Source organism: Prorops nasuta, unplaced genomic scaffold, assembly GCF_024137725.1.
Source record: "Prorops nasuta isolate Cenicafe-Biocafe unplaced genomic scaffold, Cenicafe_Pnas_1.2 PNAS00068, whole genome shotgun sequence".
NCBI classification, from domain to species: Eukaryota; Metazoa; Arthropoda; class Insecta; order Hymenoptera; family Bethylidae; genus Prorops; species Prorops nasuta.
Genome location: NW_027116865.1, coordinates 11,040 through 26,131, shown reverse-complemented (window position 1 = coordinate 26,131; position 15,092 = coordinate 11,040). Strand labels below are relative to the sequence as shown.

The window sequence follows — 15,092 nt, the reverse complement described above, 5'->3', positions numbered from 1 at the left end:
CGTTCTAGGCATGTTAACCTCCTCCTCATCACGGATGACCAGGGAACTGCACACTTTCTTTGTATAAGAAATCTTCCAAGGTTGATAAGCAGTCAAATAAGTAAAAGAGTATACAGTGCTCATATTTGTGATCGGTAAGTAAGAATTATACTAGAGATATTAATATTTTATAAAAAATACTAATAATATCAATAATGCATTTCAGCTGTTTACACTATTTCCGTACTGCAGATAAGCTACAGTCGCATGAAAGGGATTGTGTGCAGCTTAATGACAACCTGCACGTAATTCTACCAAGGAAAGCTGAAGACTGCTGGGTATCTTTTAAAAACCAGAAGAACAGTGAAAGAGTGCCGTTTGTCGTCTATGTAGACTTTGAATGTTTACTACAGAAAATTGACCATAGTAGTAAAAATAGTTACGATTATCAGAAACATGTACCTTTTAGTGTAGGGTATTATTTAAAAAGTGCTCGTGATGCGTCACTTTCATTTTATAATTCACATCGAGTTGCTAATTGCATCGAATGGTTCGTATGCGAGCTCGAGAGCATTGCACGCATCGTCAGCGAAAAATTGAAGACTGTAATACCGATGAATACTCTTAGTGATGTTGAAATTTCGCGGCACTACAGTGAACCTAATTGTCACATTTGTGGAAAACCGTTTCTTCCAAATCAAGTGCGTATTCGCGATTATGATCACCTACCTGGTAGATATAGAGGACCGGCTCATAATAATTGCAACTTAAACTTTAAAGACACGCATGTTATTCCCGTAATTTTCCATAATTTATCCGGCTATGATTCACATTTTATTTTTGAGGCGATCGTGAATACGCTTGAGGGATCGGTAAATTTGCTGCCTGTAAATAAGGAAAAATACACTTCATTTAGTAAATATCTGCGAAAGTATAATATACAGCTAAGATTCATCGATTCGTTCAAATTTATGGCATCCAGTTTGGATAAATTGAGTTCATATCTGAATAGATCTCAGCTGAAAAATTTAGAGTCACAATTTTTGGAATTAAGTATTGAACAGTTCAGCCTGCTTACGAGAAAAGGTATTTTTCCTTACGATTATGTGGATAACATTACTCGCTTGGAAGAAACGGTTTTACCTGCACGAGGGTTGTTCTACAATAGACTGTCCGATAGCGATATCACGGAAGAAGCATATAATCATGCCAAAGAGGTATGGACCAAATTCTCTGTGACAACACTCGGGGAGTACAGCGATCTTTATTTAAAGACCGATGTCCTATTGTTGACCGATGTTTTCGAGAGTTTTCGAGATAGCTGCATGAAAAATTATAGTTTAGATCCCGCTCACTATTATACGCTAACAGGCTTCACTTGGGACGCGATGCTCAAGCATACGGGAATCCGTCTGGAACTCTTCACAGACGTGGACATGTTGCTTTTTGTTGAACGCGGTATACGCGGTGGTTTGAGCCAGTGCTCCCACCGCTACGAGAGGGCCAACACAATCGGTACATGCGAAACTAAGATCCGGCGGAACCGTCGAAATACTTGATGTATTACGACGTTAATAATCTATATGGATGGGCAATGTGTCAACCGTTGCCTACCCACGGTTTCCAATGGATCGATGACGCTGCCAAACTCGAGATCCTTAATGTGTCCGAGGATTCGTCTGAAGGTTATATTTTGGAGGTGGACTTGGAATATCCACGCGAGCTTCATGACAAACACTCCGATCTACCATTCTGCCCGGTGTGTGAGAAGCCGCCAGGTTCACACCAGGAGAAACTGCTCGCAACCGTCGACGATAAGACGGGTTATGTGATACACTACCGTGCTCTACAGCAGTGTATACGTAACGGTATCGTCTTAAAACGCATTTATCGAGGTTTAAAGTTCCAGCAGTCTATCTGGCTGAAGTCGTATATCGAATTAAATACACGCTTGCGGACAGCCTCAAAAAACGATTTCGAGAAGAATCTCTTCAAGCTAATGAACAACGCAGTATTTGGTAAGACTATGGAAAATGTTAGGAATAGAGTTGACGTGAGGCTCGTAACCAAGTGGGAGGGAAGATACGGGGCGGAAGCGTTGATTTCCAAACCGAATTTTCACAGTCGTGCGATATTTAAAGAGAATTTGGTCGCTATTCAATTGTCGAAATTATCCGCGAAGTTTGATAAGCCCGTGTACGTAGGCATGAGCATTTTAGATATTTCAAAGACCTGTCTGTATGAATTCCATTACGATTATATGCTTCCTACATTCGGCAGTAAATGTAAAGCGATGTATACCGACACGGACAGTCTAGTGTACAGTATCGAGTATGATGATGTTTACTCGGTCATGAAACGTGATCTGGTCAAATTCGACACCAGCGATTACCCTGCTGATAATCGGTACGGCTTACCTCGAGTCAATAAAAAAGTGCCTGGGCTAATGAAGGACGAGAACATTGGAAAGATCATGACCGAGTTCGTTGGACTGAGAGCGAAAATGTATTTCTTTAAGGTGCAGGACTGTATGAAAATTACCAAAAAGGCTAAGGGGGTCAAAGGTTATGTTATCGATAGAAACATAACCTTTGACGACTACAAGGATTGTTTGGATAATTTCACCGTACAGTCCCGTAACCAAAATTTAATTCGTTCGAATTTGCACAAGGTGTTTTCCACTACTCAGCGAAAAATTGCTCTCAGTCCGTATGACGATAAGCGTCACATAACACCCGGTTGCGTAGCGACTCTACCTTGGGGACATCATAGGTTAAAAGACTAGATTTTAATAGCTGTATTTATTGTATTATATTATATTACATAAATTATTATTATTATTATTACAAAACATTATTCTTATTTATCCACGAATTATGCGTTTTATCCATTCCTAACCATTTTACAAATACCTTATTCCCTTTCTTACGCAATATCTTCTCTACCAAGTATACATCAGGATTAGCTGTTTTTAAATGTTCATATTCATAAAATCCACCATGTATGTCTGTACCACGAGAATCTCTAAGTAGATACGTGACAGGATTTGTCCTTTGCACTTTTGTAATTTGAAATATTTCAGTAGTCCAATTCGGTGTGTAACCTTTAGCAAACGCATTTTTGTATTTACTGATTCGCACGAAATCACCAGCCTTGAACTTGGTACGTCCAACGATCTTAATGTTGCTATATACAGTAGCAAGCAGATGCTCAGCATGCTCAGGTTTCACGTCAACGGGTCGCATTCCTATAGTACAATGTCTTCGCGCGTTATAATCATCCACCAGCTGTTGCAGTATATTTCGCCATTTGTAACTACCGTCCAGTGTAAAACGTTTCCACATTTCGGTTTTTAACGTTCGATTCCAACGCTCGACTATTGACGCTTTTAACGTGCTGTACGTGGAGTAATGATTTATTCCACGTTTTTTCATGAGCAGTTGAAACTCGTTGTTGTAAAATTCTTTACCATTATCAGTTTGCAAATTTTTGGGACATCTTCCACTCTTTAAAATTTTTCCCATAGCTGTGGTCACTTCCTTACCACTTTTTGTCTTAAGCGCTACTGCCCAACCATACTTCGATGAGGTATCAATCACTGTCAGAATATAGTGATGACCAGTATCATCGTAATAACATATATCAACAAGGTCAGCCTGCCAGAGATCATCGAAACCACGTATTATAACTTTTCGTCGTGGAAAATTTCTTCTCGCAGGGACATGTAACTCTTGCACCAGTTGTTTCTTTTCTTCACTCACGATTTTCCCCGATTCTCTTTTTACAACCTTTCCCCCAGGCACATATAATTTCTGTTTCTTTTCTTCACTCATGATTCTTTTTCTTTCGAAAGCAATCGATTATCATGACTATAAAATGTATGATGCATCCTAAACATTCACTTTTTGGATCCATCATTAATCTTGCTGTTTGTTTGCAAAAGTTTTGCCTCAATCTCCTGTATTTTTTTATTTATTCTCTCTTCAATTTTCTCCTCCAATTTAGCTAAACTGTGTTGCAAGAACTTTATATTCACAGCACATGTATTATTATCAGAATCAATAGTTAAATTTACTATTTTTTTATTATTCAAATCCAGTGCTCTTTTAGTCACATTTAATGTACCAATATGAAATTCTTTCCTTACGTTAAAACCACTACCAAATTTGTTAATTGACATATTGACGTGTGGTACGCAACTGAAGAAAATGTTTCTAAACTGTACCCTTTTATAGAATAAGATCCTCTTCACGCAACTCTTCTATTATTGACTGTATTTCATTATGGTGGTTTGTATGACCTGCGGTGGTTGATGCAATTAAAAGTCGCAATCGATCAACTAATTCATTAGGATCGTTCCAATGTATATAGTTCGCAGGCTCATCAGTAACACGCATAAATCCACTACCAGCTATCACTCGTTGTGATGGTACTTTATTGTAAATTAGTGGTTGAATAATTTTCTTATACTTTGGACCCTTATTCCCTTGAACCTGTTGGTAACTATCATTTGCTGTTTTATATGATTTAGTTTGTTCAAGGATTTGCTTATATATGATCTTCTCATCAATGCTGTAGAGCTTTCTATCAGGCTCTTTCATTAAGATTAAATCAAAAAGACCTCTCTTACCAATATAGCGCTTTTTATCAATTAAAATATCACCTTCATGACTAATATCAAATGTACATCTTCCCATCACATATTGGTTCCTTTCATCTAATGTAACTCCGAAACCATGATCGATTTGATCTTTACTACCGAAAAGGAACAACTGCATATAATAACGTGCAATAGGTGGAAATGATCTCCAATCTATGGAATGATTTATTTGTTTTTTGAGCAATCCTAAGGTTTCCTGTCTCGATGTTGATTGTGATGATGCAGACTCTTGTCCAGGCTCTGAATGTAATGATGCAGATTCTTGTCCAGGCTCTAAATGTAATGATGTAGATTCTGGCATTGATTTCATTGGTAATATTGATTTATCAAAAGTAGATTTTTCATCTTTATCATCATCATAGATCATCAATGATTTATTTGTAAGAGTACCGTCATTGTTATGTAATTTCTTTTTTTTCTTGATAATATACTCATTGGGGGTTGAAGTATGATAACGTTTTCGCTTCTTGTCATGATTTAGATCAATGTTTAAGTCATAAGATTGTTCATTGCTATTATCTGTTTGCATAACTAGTTTTTTCAGTGGATCAACAATTGGTTTAAAAGTTTCATTCAATCTACTTTCCACCATTGATCTTTCCGATTTCAGTGCGCGATGTTTTTCACGAATCACCTGACTCGTTTCAGCAATCTTCTTAAGTAGTGACTTTTCATCCATTTTTTATTGTAAACATTTAATTGATTAAGCAGTCAATGTGCTAGTTCAATCGATCTTTAAAACTGTTCAATCAACTAGTATAGTAGTTCGACCGACAGGTTCAGCGGTTCAACCGACCTGTTTAGCGGTTCAATCGTGCTGTTCAGGTGTTCGATTGACCGGTTCAGCGGTTCGATTGACCGGTTTAGCGGTTCAACCGACCTGTTTAGCGGTTCAATCGAGCTGTTCAGCGGTTCGATTGACCTGTTTAGCGGTTTAATTGAGCTGTTCAGCGGTTCGATTGACCGGTTTAGCGGTTCGACCGACCGGTTCAGCGGTTCAATTGAGCTGTTTAGCGGTTCAACCGACCTGCTTAGCGGTTCAATCGAGCTGTTTAGCGGTTCAACCGATCTGTTTTGCGGTTCAATTGAGCTGTTCAGCGGTTCGATTGACCGGTTTAACGGTTCACCTGACCGGTTTAGCGGTTCAACCGATCTGTTTAGCGGTTCAACCGACCTGTTTAGCGGTTCAATCGAGCTGTTCAGCGGCTCGATTGACCGGTTTAGCGGTTCGACCGACCGGTTCAGCGGTTCACCCGACCTGTTTAGCGGTTCAATCGAGCTGTTCAGCGTTTCGATTGACCGGTTTAGCGGTTCGACCGACCGGTTCAACGGTTCACTACCGGTTTAGCGGTTCGACCGACCGGTTCAGCGGTTCAATCGAGCTGTTAAGCGGTTCAACCGACCTGTTTAGCGGTTCAATCGATTGGTTCAACGGTTCACCTAACCAGTTTAGTGGTTCGACCGACCTGTTTAGCGGTTCAATCAATCGGTTTAGCGGTTAACTGACCTCTTTAACGATTCGACCGACCGGTTTACCGATCCAAGTGACCCTTTTATCTGTTTAATGGTTTGGTTAATAATGTAACCGGTCCGTTTTATGTAATTAAAAGATTTACACTGTTCAATGCTCTACGTTAAACTAACACTTTCCAGCACTGATATGATGCTTTATGCTACTCGATGGTTGTATACTCATGGAATCCCTTCCGATATCGACCATTTTGCATACCATTGTCCTTATCAATTACTAAAAATCCATAATCTTCCTGCCAACACTTTGAACATAATTCACAAAGTTTTTCAAATATCATATCAGTGTTTACGTGATCTTTGTAAACATGCTTCAAGTTAGTCCCATCCTGCTTAAAAATGATTAACATATTTGCATTGACACGAATCAGATGTTTTGGGATCTTGGCATAGGTCTGACAAAGATAGAAGCAATCGATGCTCGAGTGCCGACCCATTGAAAAGTAGTCTCTTATATTGTTCTGTTTATCGCTTGCCACATCATCAAATATAAAGATTGAATTTGGTAATGCATCTGTCACATTAATAACCTCACTATTATTTGAAAATTGATGATAACCAATTTCCTCCACATATTTCAATAGCTGTTCCAAGTAACGGTACTTCGGTTGCTGTAACGATTTCGAGTAAACGTACAGGTTGTCAAATCTTACACCGTGAGGACTCTCAATAAGACTTAGCAATAGGTTTGTTTTCCCACAATTTGAGGGTCCGCAAACTATACAGCGTATAGTTGACGGTAGCAAAGTTCCATGACGTTTCATATCACTAACGGTGGCAGTGTGATAATCGGTATTAGAGATATTGATACTTAATGGTTGCTTTACGAAATGCATTCTCGAACGACTGTGAGGTTAAATCTTAATTGCACGAGCTAGTTATAGGCATGAAATCGGAGAATTGAATCAGTTTTCATTATGCCTGCATTTGTGTTAGATGTTAAAAGTTTGGAGGAGTTAAGCAGTGATCAATTGGAATACGTACCGAAAAGTGTACTTTTAAAATACTTTTCACACATTATTGACAGATATTGGAATAAATTACCCAAGCATATTCGTGCAGATCCTGAGGTTCAAAAATATCGCTATTGTTTACAACATTTTAATCTACCTAATACTACTCATGCGGATGGACTACCACCGTTGATAAAAGATTGTTATACATGTCGTGCGTTGGATGTGGATCATTTCTCAATAAAACAATAAACAAACTACCGTTTGAACTTCATTTACCGGGATACAATTACTGTGGACCAGGAACTCGACTTCAAGAACGATTAGCACGCGTTGATCGAGGTGTGAACCAGCTGGACGAAGCCTGTCTGGAACACGATATCGCATATTCGCAATACAAAGACCTATCGCAGCGTCATCAAGCTGATAAAGTGCTCGCAAAACGTGCACGTAGACGTATCACAGCTGGTGACGCAACCTTGGGTGAGCGTGCTGCAGCAGCAGCTGTCTGGGCGTCTATGAACGCAAAGCGTAAACTTGGTTTAGGATTACAAACAGATATGGTGAGGAAAGCAGCAGTGAGAAAAACTGGAAATAGTGCTGTAAAAAAACGTAAAATTCGAGTGCCTAAAAAACGGGGCGGCTTGTTGCCTCTGCTCCCACTGCTAGGTGCGGTGGGAGCACTAGCAGGTGGAGCATCTGGTATAGCGAAAGCTGTAAACGATGCCAAAGCTGCGAAAAAACAGTTGGAAGAAATGCAGCGTCACAATCGTATGATAGAAGCAACTGCAAGAGACGGACGGGGGCTGTATCTCGCACCGTACAAACGAAGCGGAGGAGGCGTAGCAAAAAAATCAATGTCAAAGAAGCGAACAAAAAAGTAACTGTACACGGTCTACCAAGATCTCGTGCTACAAGTAATGTTCAATTATCTCACGTATGTCGTGATATACCAAATTTCCGTGGAGTCTTTATGCGTACAAGTCTACCACGAAACGGTCCATGGTCTAATGAATGTGCAATCGTTAACCTTGACGATTCTAATGGTCCAGGCACTCACTGGGTTGCCTACGTTAAATGCAACAATCTTGTAAAGTATTTCGATTCTTTCGTTAATCTGAAACCACCGACTGAACTTGTTCGGTACTTCGGTCCGCTTAGTACAATTTATTGCAATCATGACCAATATCAGTCGTATGATACGAGCATTTGTGGTCAGTTGTGTGTTAAATTTCTAAGAGAACAGACAAAATGTCTTTAACATTTACGCTATCAGGACACGGTCGTGTGTTGGAATCAAATTTTTTCCCTCCGATCAATCTAGACGACGGTTACTATGAACTGGGGCTCGTAGATTTTCAAAGTTTCTACTCGATCGCCAATGTAGATGAGACGAATAATAATTTTTACTTTGGTAAAAATAAACTAATAACCATACCTACAGGCTATTATGAGTTGAGTGCGATAAATGAATACTTGCGTATGCGGTTGGAGTTACCTTATGATGATAATGTTATTATTCTGCGTGCCAATAATAACACACTGAAAAGTGAAATAATGTGCAAATATTCTATTGATTTTACAAAAATTAATAATATTGGTTCTCTGCTAGGATTTTCGTCGGACCGCGTAATCCTACCAAACACTTGGGCTGAATCGGACGAACCTGTGAACATTTTAAAAGTAAATATTCTACGTATCGAATGTAATATTACCGCTGGTGCATATACGAACGGTAGACCACGACATGTCATCCACGAATTTTTCCCAAGCGTTCCACCAGGCTATAAAATCTCGGAAACACCGAAGAACGTCATTTACTTGCCAGTCATTGCAAGGGTAATCGATCGTCTCACATTACGTATTCTCGATCAAGACAATCGTCCTGTAAATTTTGGAAAGGAAGAAATCACCATACGATTACACATTAGAAGATGTTGATTTATAAGAATACCGACTATTATAAACCAACATTACTCGATAAACCAAACAGTCAATTAGCTGCAACAGAGCTGAATACATCAACTCAGAGTGAAATAGGGAACAACGTGATCGGTGGCAAAAAAGTTTTGACAAGAAAAAATATAGATTTTTTACACTCATTGGGTCTGACTGTGAAGAAAAGAAATCATGGATCCGTTGAACGTTACCGCACAGCCTGCGTACAACAACCGCATCACTAAATTGGAAATACATGCTTACAATCCGTATGCGAATGCATCATTGGGAAATAGCGATGTAATTCGTATCCCAATACAACAGCAAGATTTGATTCTTTTGCCCAGTGGTAGTTACCTCTACATAGAGGGGAAGCTGATTGAAGGTACTCGTGCTGCTACTACACCTTTGACGGATAAAGTTATGCTCGACGCTAATTCCATGGCATTTCTGTTCGATGAAATTCGTTATGAATTGAACGGTATTGAGATTGATCGGTGCAAAAACTTTGGTATCACTACCAGTATGAAGAATCTCATATCTTTAAGCAGTGAAGAGAGTATGAGTTTACGTCATTCTGGCTGGTTCGTTGCCACTCAAGAGCGTGAAAATGTTGCTGACACATTCAGCTTTTGCGTTCCCCTGCAGATGATGTTATGATTCTGCGAAGATTACAAACGTGTCGTTATCAATGCACGCCATGAACTCGTTCTGATACGAGCGCGTAATGATATAAATTCAATATTTTCTTCGAATCAGTTTACCGATTTTGGGATTGAACTGCATCGAGTGCAATGGAGAATGCCTCACGTAACTTTAAATGAATTTACCAAACTACAATTTCTACACATTATAGAGCAGAATAAAAATCTCACCATGGCTTTTCGTTCCTGGGAGCTCTACGAATATCCCCTTTTACCTCAATCACAGCGACATACATGGGCTGTGAAAGCAGCTACACAATTGGAGAAGCCTCGATACGTGATACTGGCGTTTAGAAAAAATAAGAAGAACGATCAATACTCGAATGTACTTAAATTTAGCGATTGCGATGTACGTGATGTTAAAGTCTATTTAAATTCTGAATTTTATCCGTACGATCGTCTCGATACTGATTTCACGAAATCTCGCTACTCCGTACTCTATGATATGTATGTAAAGTTTTTCCACTCATATTATGCTGGAGAAAAACTGTCGAGACCAATGCTCGATTACCTAAACTTCTTGCAATACGGTCCGCTCTTTGTAATTGATTGTTCACATCAGAACGAGTCAGTGAAAACCGGCACGGTCGATGTTAAGATTGAAATCGAGTGTTGGAAAAATATTCCGAGTAATACTACAGCCTATTGTTTAATTATACATGATAAAATTATAGAATATAATCCGCTTACGAATAATGTTAGAAATGTAAGTTAGATATGTAAGGTTAGAAAAAAAATAAAGCATTTTTTAATAAATATATATTGTGACGAAGTATAATGTTCGTCACTTATATGTATTTCGTCTTTTCAGTTAGTCCGGCAAACGGGAGGGGGAACATCACCTGCCGGGTTTAGCGACAATCATCCGTATTAATCTTAATCGCGGTCGATGAGAGAACAGATCCGCGCATGCGCAGAATACATTGTCTCGCGTGCCATAATTGCCGGACGACACTCGCATTTTTGGGCCCTACGTAGCCGGTTGTGTGCCGTAGTTGTGTCTTGTTGAGTTGTTAAGGGTACTCCCCTGTTTAGTATTTTCTATTTCTTCTCTACTTGTAATAGTGCGCCATAGCGATTTCACTGAAAGGGTTCCCTGGTTAGTAAGGGAAAAGGTCTAGCATGGTAAATGGACTCGATACAGGAAGCATGGAAGGAAAGCAGAACTTGGGCAGGACCGTCTAGCACGTGGTAGTCCTTAAAAAGGCCCCTGCATGGATCCCCATTTTGTCTGCATATATAGTTGATTCCAGGTAAAGCTGACCTCGAACTTGCGAAGTCAGGCTTCCTTAATCTTATACTCCTCTTTCCTTGAGTTTCGTCCGGCATTATTACTCGTATGATTTTTCTTATATTTGTATTGAGCGTATACCAGATATTTTGTACTTAATTAATTCTGGTTCGGACTTGTCCAAACCTAGCACGGGATTGAGAAACGCGAATCGCTGAGGGAATGCCCTGTATCCAAGGGATAATTATAGGTCGGGGTGTAACCCCTCGACGGAGGCGAGCATCATGTGTGCCTCCTCTAAGGCTTTCCTCGCCTATTTCGCAATAGTCTCCCCTAGGTTATCTTTATTTTCAGTTGCATACTTTAAAGCGTCTTGGTACACGCCTAGAGATAGTCTCAAGCCGGTCAGCCGCGGAGGGTCATATTAACGGATTTAGCAAGCTGGCGCCCAACACCTTGTAAACGGTTTATTGTACTTGATCTCCTTTTCAGTATGGCGTATTTAATATAACTAACCAGTTTATATAATTAACTATTGTCGTTTTAATACAACGTAGGGAATACCCTATTGTAACTATGAGAACGTTTGCTGGTCCGTAATAATTAAAGTAAAGCTGTATTTTTAGAAATTAATCATTTGCTTATTTGATTACCCGGCCAATAACTCCCTCCGTGTGCCTTGTGCGTCGGTTCTGGTCACTGCCTATCCCCTGGCAAACCAAGGCCCATAAGTGATACTTTTCGTTTTTAGGTAATAACCTTAGTGAAAGCGCTTATTTGGCCAGGCCGCGAAATACGACGTTACAATATAAAGCATTTTATTCACTCATTTATTATGCAAAACAGTTATTGTTTAATCTTAAATTCTAAATTATTGTAATGTGTGTGTGAGTGTATAAGTGCTCGCACACAAGAGCAAGCAGTATGAGTGTGGCAGCAGCGGCGAGCGCATAACCAGCAAGCATGTAACTGCGCACAAAAGCAAGAAGGGGAGAGCCAGTTGAGAGAGCATCCGACCAACAACTACCGTACTTGGGCTCACTCGAATCATCATTAAAGGTGTTAGAATCAAAGTACAGATTGTGCTTAGTTATTTATACTGTCACCTGCATAATACCTTATTGTACAAACCAGATTATAGAACATACATCGAATTACAATAATTAAAAGACTTCACATTGGCGACGAGGATAAAAAAGATTAAAAGTGATTTTTACAGTGAATTAGCATACATAGTTTGCGTGTAAGATTAAGAAATCTTCCAAAGGGAAAGCCATTCAAGCCACGTGGTGATATAAGGATAGATGATATAAAGCTAGGTGTTATCAGAATATTACATCATCATAAACTATTGGGTACAAATATTAGATTCAAATTTACGATAAAAGAAAGTATACTTAGTGCAGTGATTTACAGAGTGAGTAACAGCAACTAATATTTAAAGCAAAAATCTCAATGCGCAGGCACGCCGGTATTAGAGAATGTGAGAACATTCAGCTTATTCACACATAGTATACGTATAGCACACATATACAGTGTGTATATCAAAACACAAGACTACATAGTCGTTATTCGTCACGCATATAGTATACACATATAGTGTGTAGAAGAAGCAAAAGTTCGAACATATTAAGTATTTATGTTGTTGTCCTCTAACAGGCAGCAGAGTACACACACTAGGTTCACGACAAACGGATGGAGCGGATCTCATCCATAACAATAGGTAATCTAAACAAAGAACAGTTAAAAGAATTGCTGAATACATTCACATTAGCAGAAATAAAAGAAACATTAACAGTAGACGACTTAAGAAACATATTGCGTAAACTACGAAAAGTACAACAAGATTACAAAGCTAAACTAGTTAAAACAAGGAAAGAGACAGAAGAAAACGAAGAAAATAAAATTGACAAAAATAAAACAGCAGTTGATATAAAAGAAAATTTTGAAAACGCTGAAACAGTTAGCGAAAGGGAAGAAATAATTACAGAAACACATACACAGCCAGAGGACGACTCAAACATGGATAAACACGTAGACATGGAATACGACAAAACCAAGTATACTTGGGACGAATTTGTTATGAAATGGGAGTTTTATTTCGAAGGTCACGAAACACTTAAGAAAAGACAGACATCGCTTTTTCTCACGAAATCAGGACACGAAATATTCAAATTATCGATAGATTTATGTGCACCTGATAAACCAAATACTAAGACTTTTGAAGAATTAACTAAATTAATAGGTGAACATTTCTGCCCAAGAAAAAATGAACAAATGGAGAGATACAATTTTACCTTAGCAGCACAAAAACAGAATGAGTCAATAAGCGGCTTTATAGCGAGACTAAAGGACTTATCACTCAATTGCAAATTCGACAATTTAGAAGACATGCTACGCGATAAATTCGTTTGTGGAGTAGCAGACCAGGATACACGAGTAGCGTTGTTTAGCGAAAAGAACTTGGATTACAAAAAAGCAATGGACATCGCCATGACAAGAGAAGCAGCAGTGAAGAAGGCCTCACAGACACATAAACAAGGAGCACAAGCATCAGTTCAACACCTGAATAGTCAACAGCAGCAGTATAGAAGTAAGAATTTGTATTCGCACAACAATCAACGTAATAAATCACAGCAAGGTGGTAAATACAATAAGAACTTTAATAATGATGATAACAATAATATCAAAAATGCGAATTTATATTGTTATTGTTGCGGAAAAAACAATTATACAACAAATAATTGCCGTATCAAAAATAACGCAACGTGTAATTTTTGCAAAAAGATGGGTCATTTAGAAATAGCATGCATTACTAAGAAAAAATCATTGTCAAAAAATAATAATACAAAAAACAGTAAAAATATGCATTTACTGGAAGAGGATAGTGATTCCGATACGTATGAGAATAATGCTAAATGTAATAAAATAAAATCTTCCAATCGTAATTTTGACACTGATTTTTATACAATTAATTTTGAAATTGATTATTCATGGCAAAATGACCTTACATGTAATAAAATCATGGCAGAATCTTTATTTACAGAGGTTAAAATCAATGACAAAGTAATTAGTATGGAAGTGGACACTGGAACATATGTCACTGTAATTTCAGAAAATGATAAAAATAAATTTTTTTCAGATATTAACTTAGATAACGTAAATATAATTTTATCAACATATGGGGATAAACAATTGCAGCCATTAGACAAATTAACCAATTTAAAAGTCCAGTTCAATAACCAAACTAAATACTTAGATATATATATAATAAAAGGCAAAGATCCTATGTTGTTAGGTAGACAGTGGTTAAAAGCATTTAACCTTTGGCCAATTGAAAATTTCGCGTGTTTGGCAATAAACAAAAATACAAAAAACGAATCAAAAATGTATAAATTAGACAGCGAAGAAATAAAGCAAAGGATGCTAACAAAATTTAAAAACTTATTTTCAAGTAGTCAAGGATGTTATACTAAGAGAAAAATACATTTAGTATTTAAAGATAACGTAAAGCCAGTACAAATGAAACCGCATCATGCTCCCTTTGCTTTACTTCCCAAGATATCAAAAGAAATAGAAAGACTGGTAAATTTAGGGAACTTAGAAAAAATAGAATGCAGTAAATGGGCAACACCAATAATACCAGTACTTAAGAAAAATGGAGAAGTTCGTATCTGCGGTAACTTTAAACTAACAGTTAATCCATAATTAATAATTAAAAGGCATCCGATACCGTTAAAAGAAAAAATTTTTAACACATTGAGAATTGGTAAAAAATGGTCGCAAATTGATTTAAAATACGCGTTTATGCAATTTAGCTTAGATGAAGAATCTAAAGATGCACTAACTATAATAACACATGAAGGTTTGTTCAGATACTCAAAATTACCGGAAGGTGTAGCATCTAGTCCTGCAGAATGTCAAGGTATCATAGAGGATATTCTTAGAGGTATTAAACATACAGAAATATATATAGATAACATTTATTGTACAGGCGAATCTGACGAAGAACATATACTAATTTTGACAGAAATTTTTGACAGATTAGATAAAGCAGGACTAAGAGTAAATTTAGAAAAATGCGATTTTTTCAAGGA

At 38.0% G+C, this 15,092-nt stretch overlaps 1 protein-coding gene across 1 annotated transcript; it reads left to right on the top strand.

Moving 5' to 3' along the window:
• The first annotated feature begins 12,690 nt into the window (after positions 1–12,690).
• On the top strand, positions 12,691–14,703 carry LOC136784752 (uncharacterized). The gene has a single exon (XM_066745640.1). It carries the CDS (start codon positions 12,691–12,693, stop codon positions 14,701–14,703), a length of 2,013 nt encoding a protein of 670 aa, XP_066601737.1.
• Positions 14,704–15,092: the final 389 nt, after the last annotated feature.

What these genes read in the sequence shown, in the direction of transcription:
- LOC136784752 (XM_066745640.1), top strand. Translation starts at nt 12,691, where the DNA reads ATGGAGCGGATCTCATCCATAACAATAGGTAATCTAAACAAAGAACAG.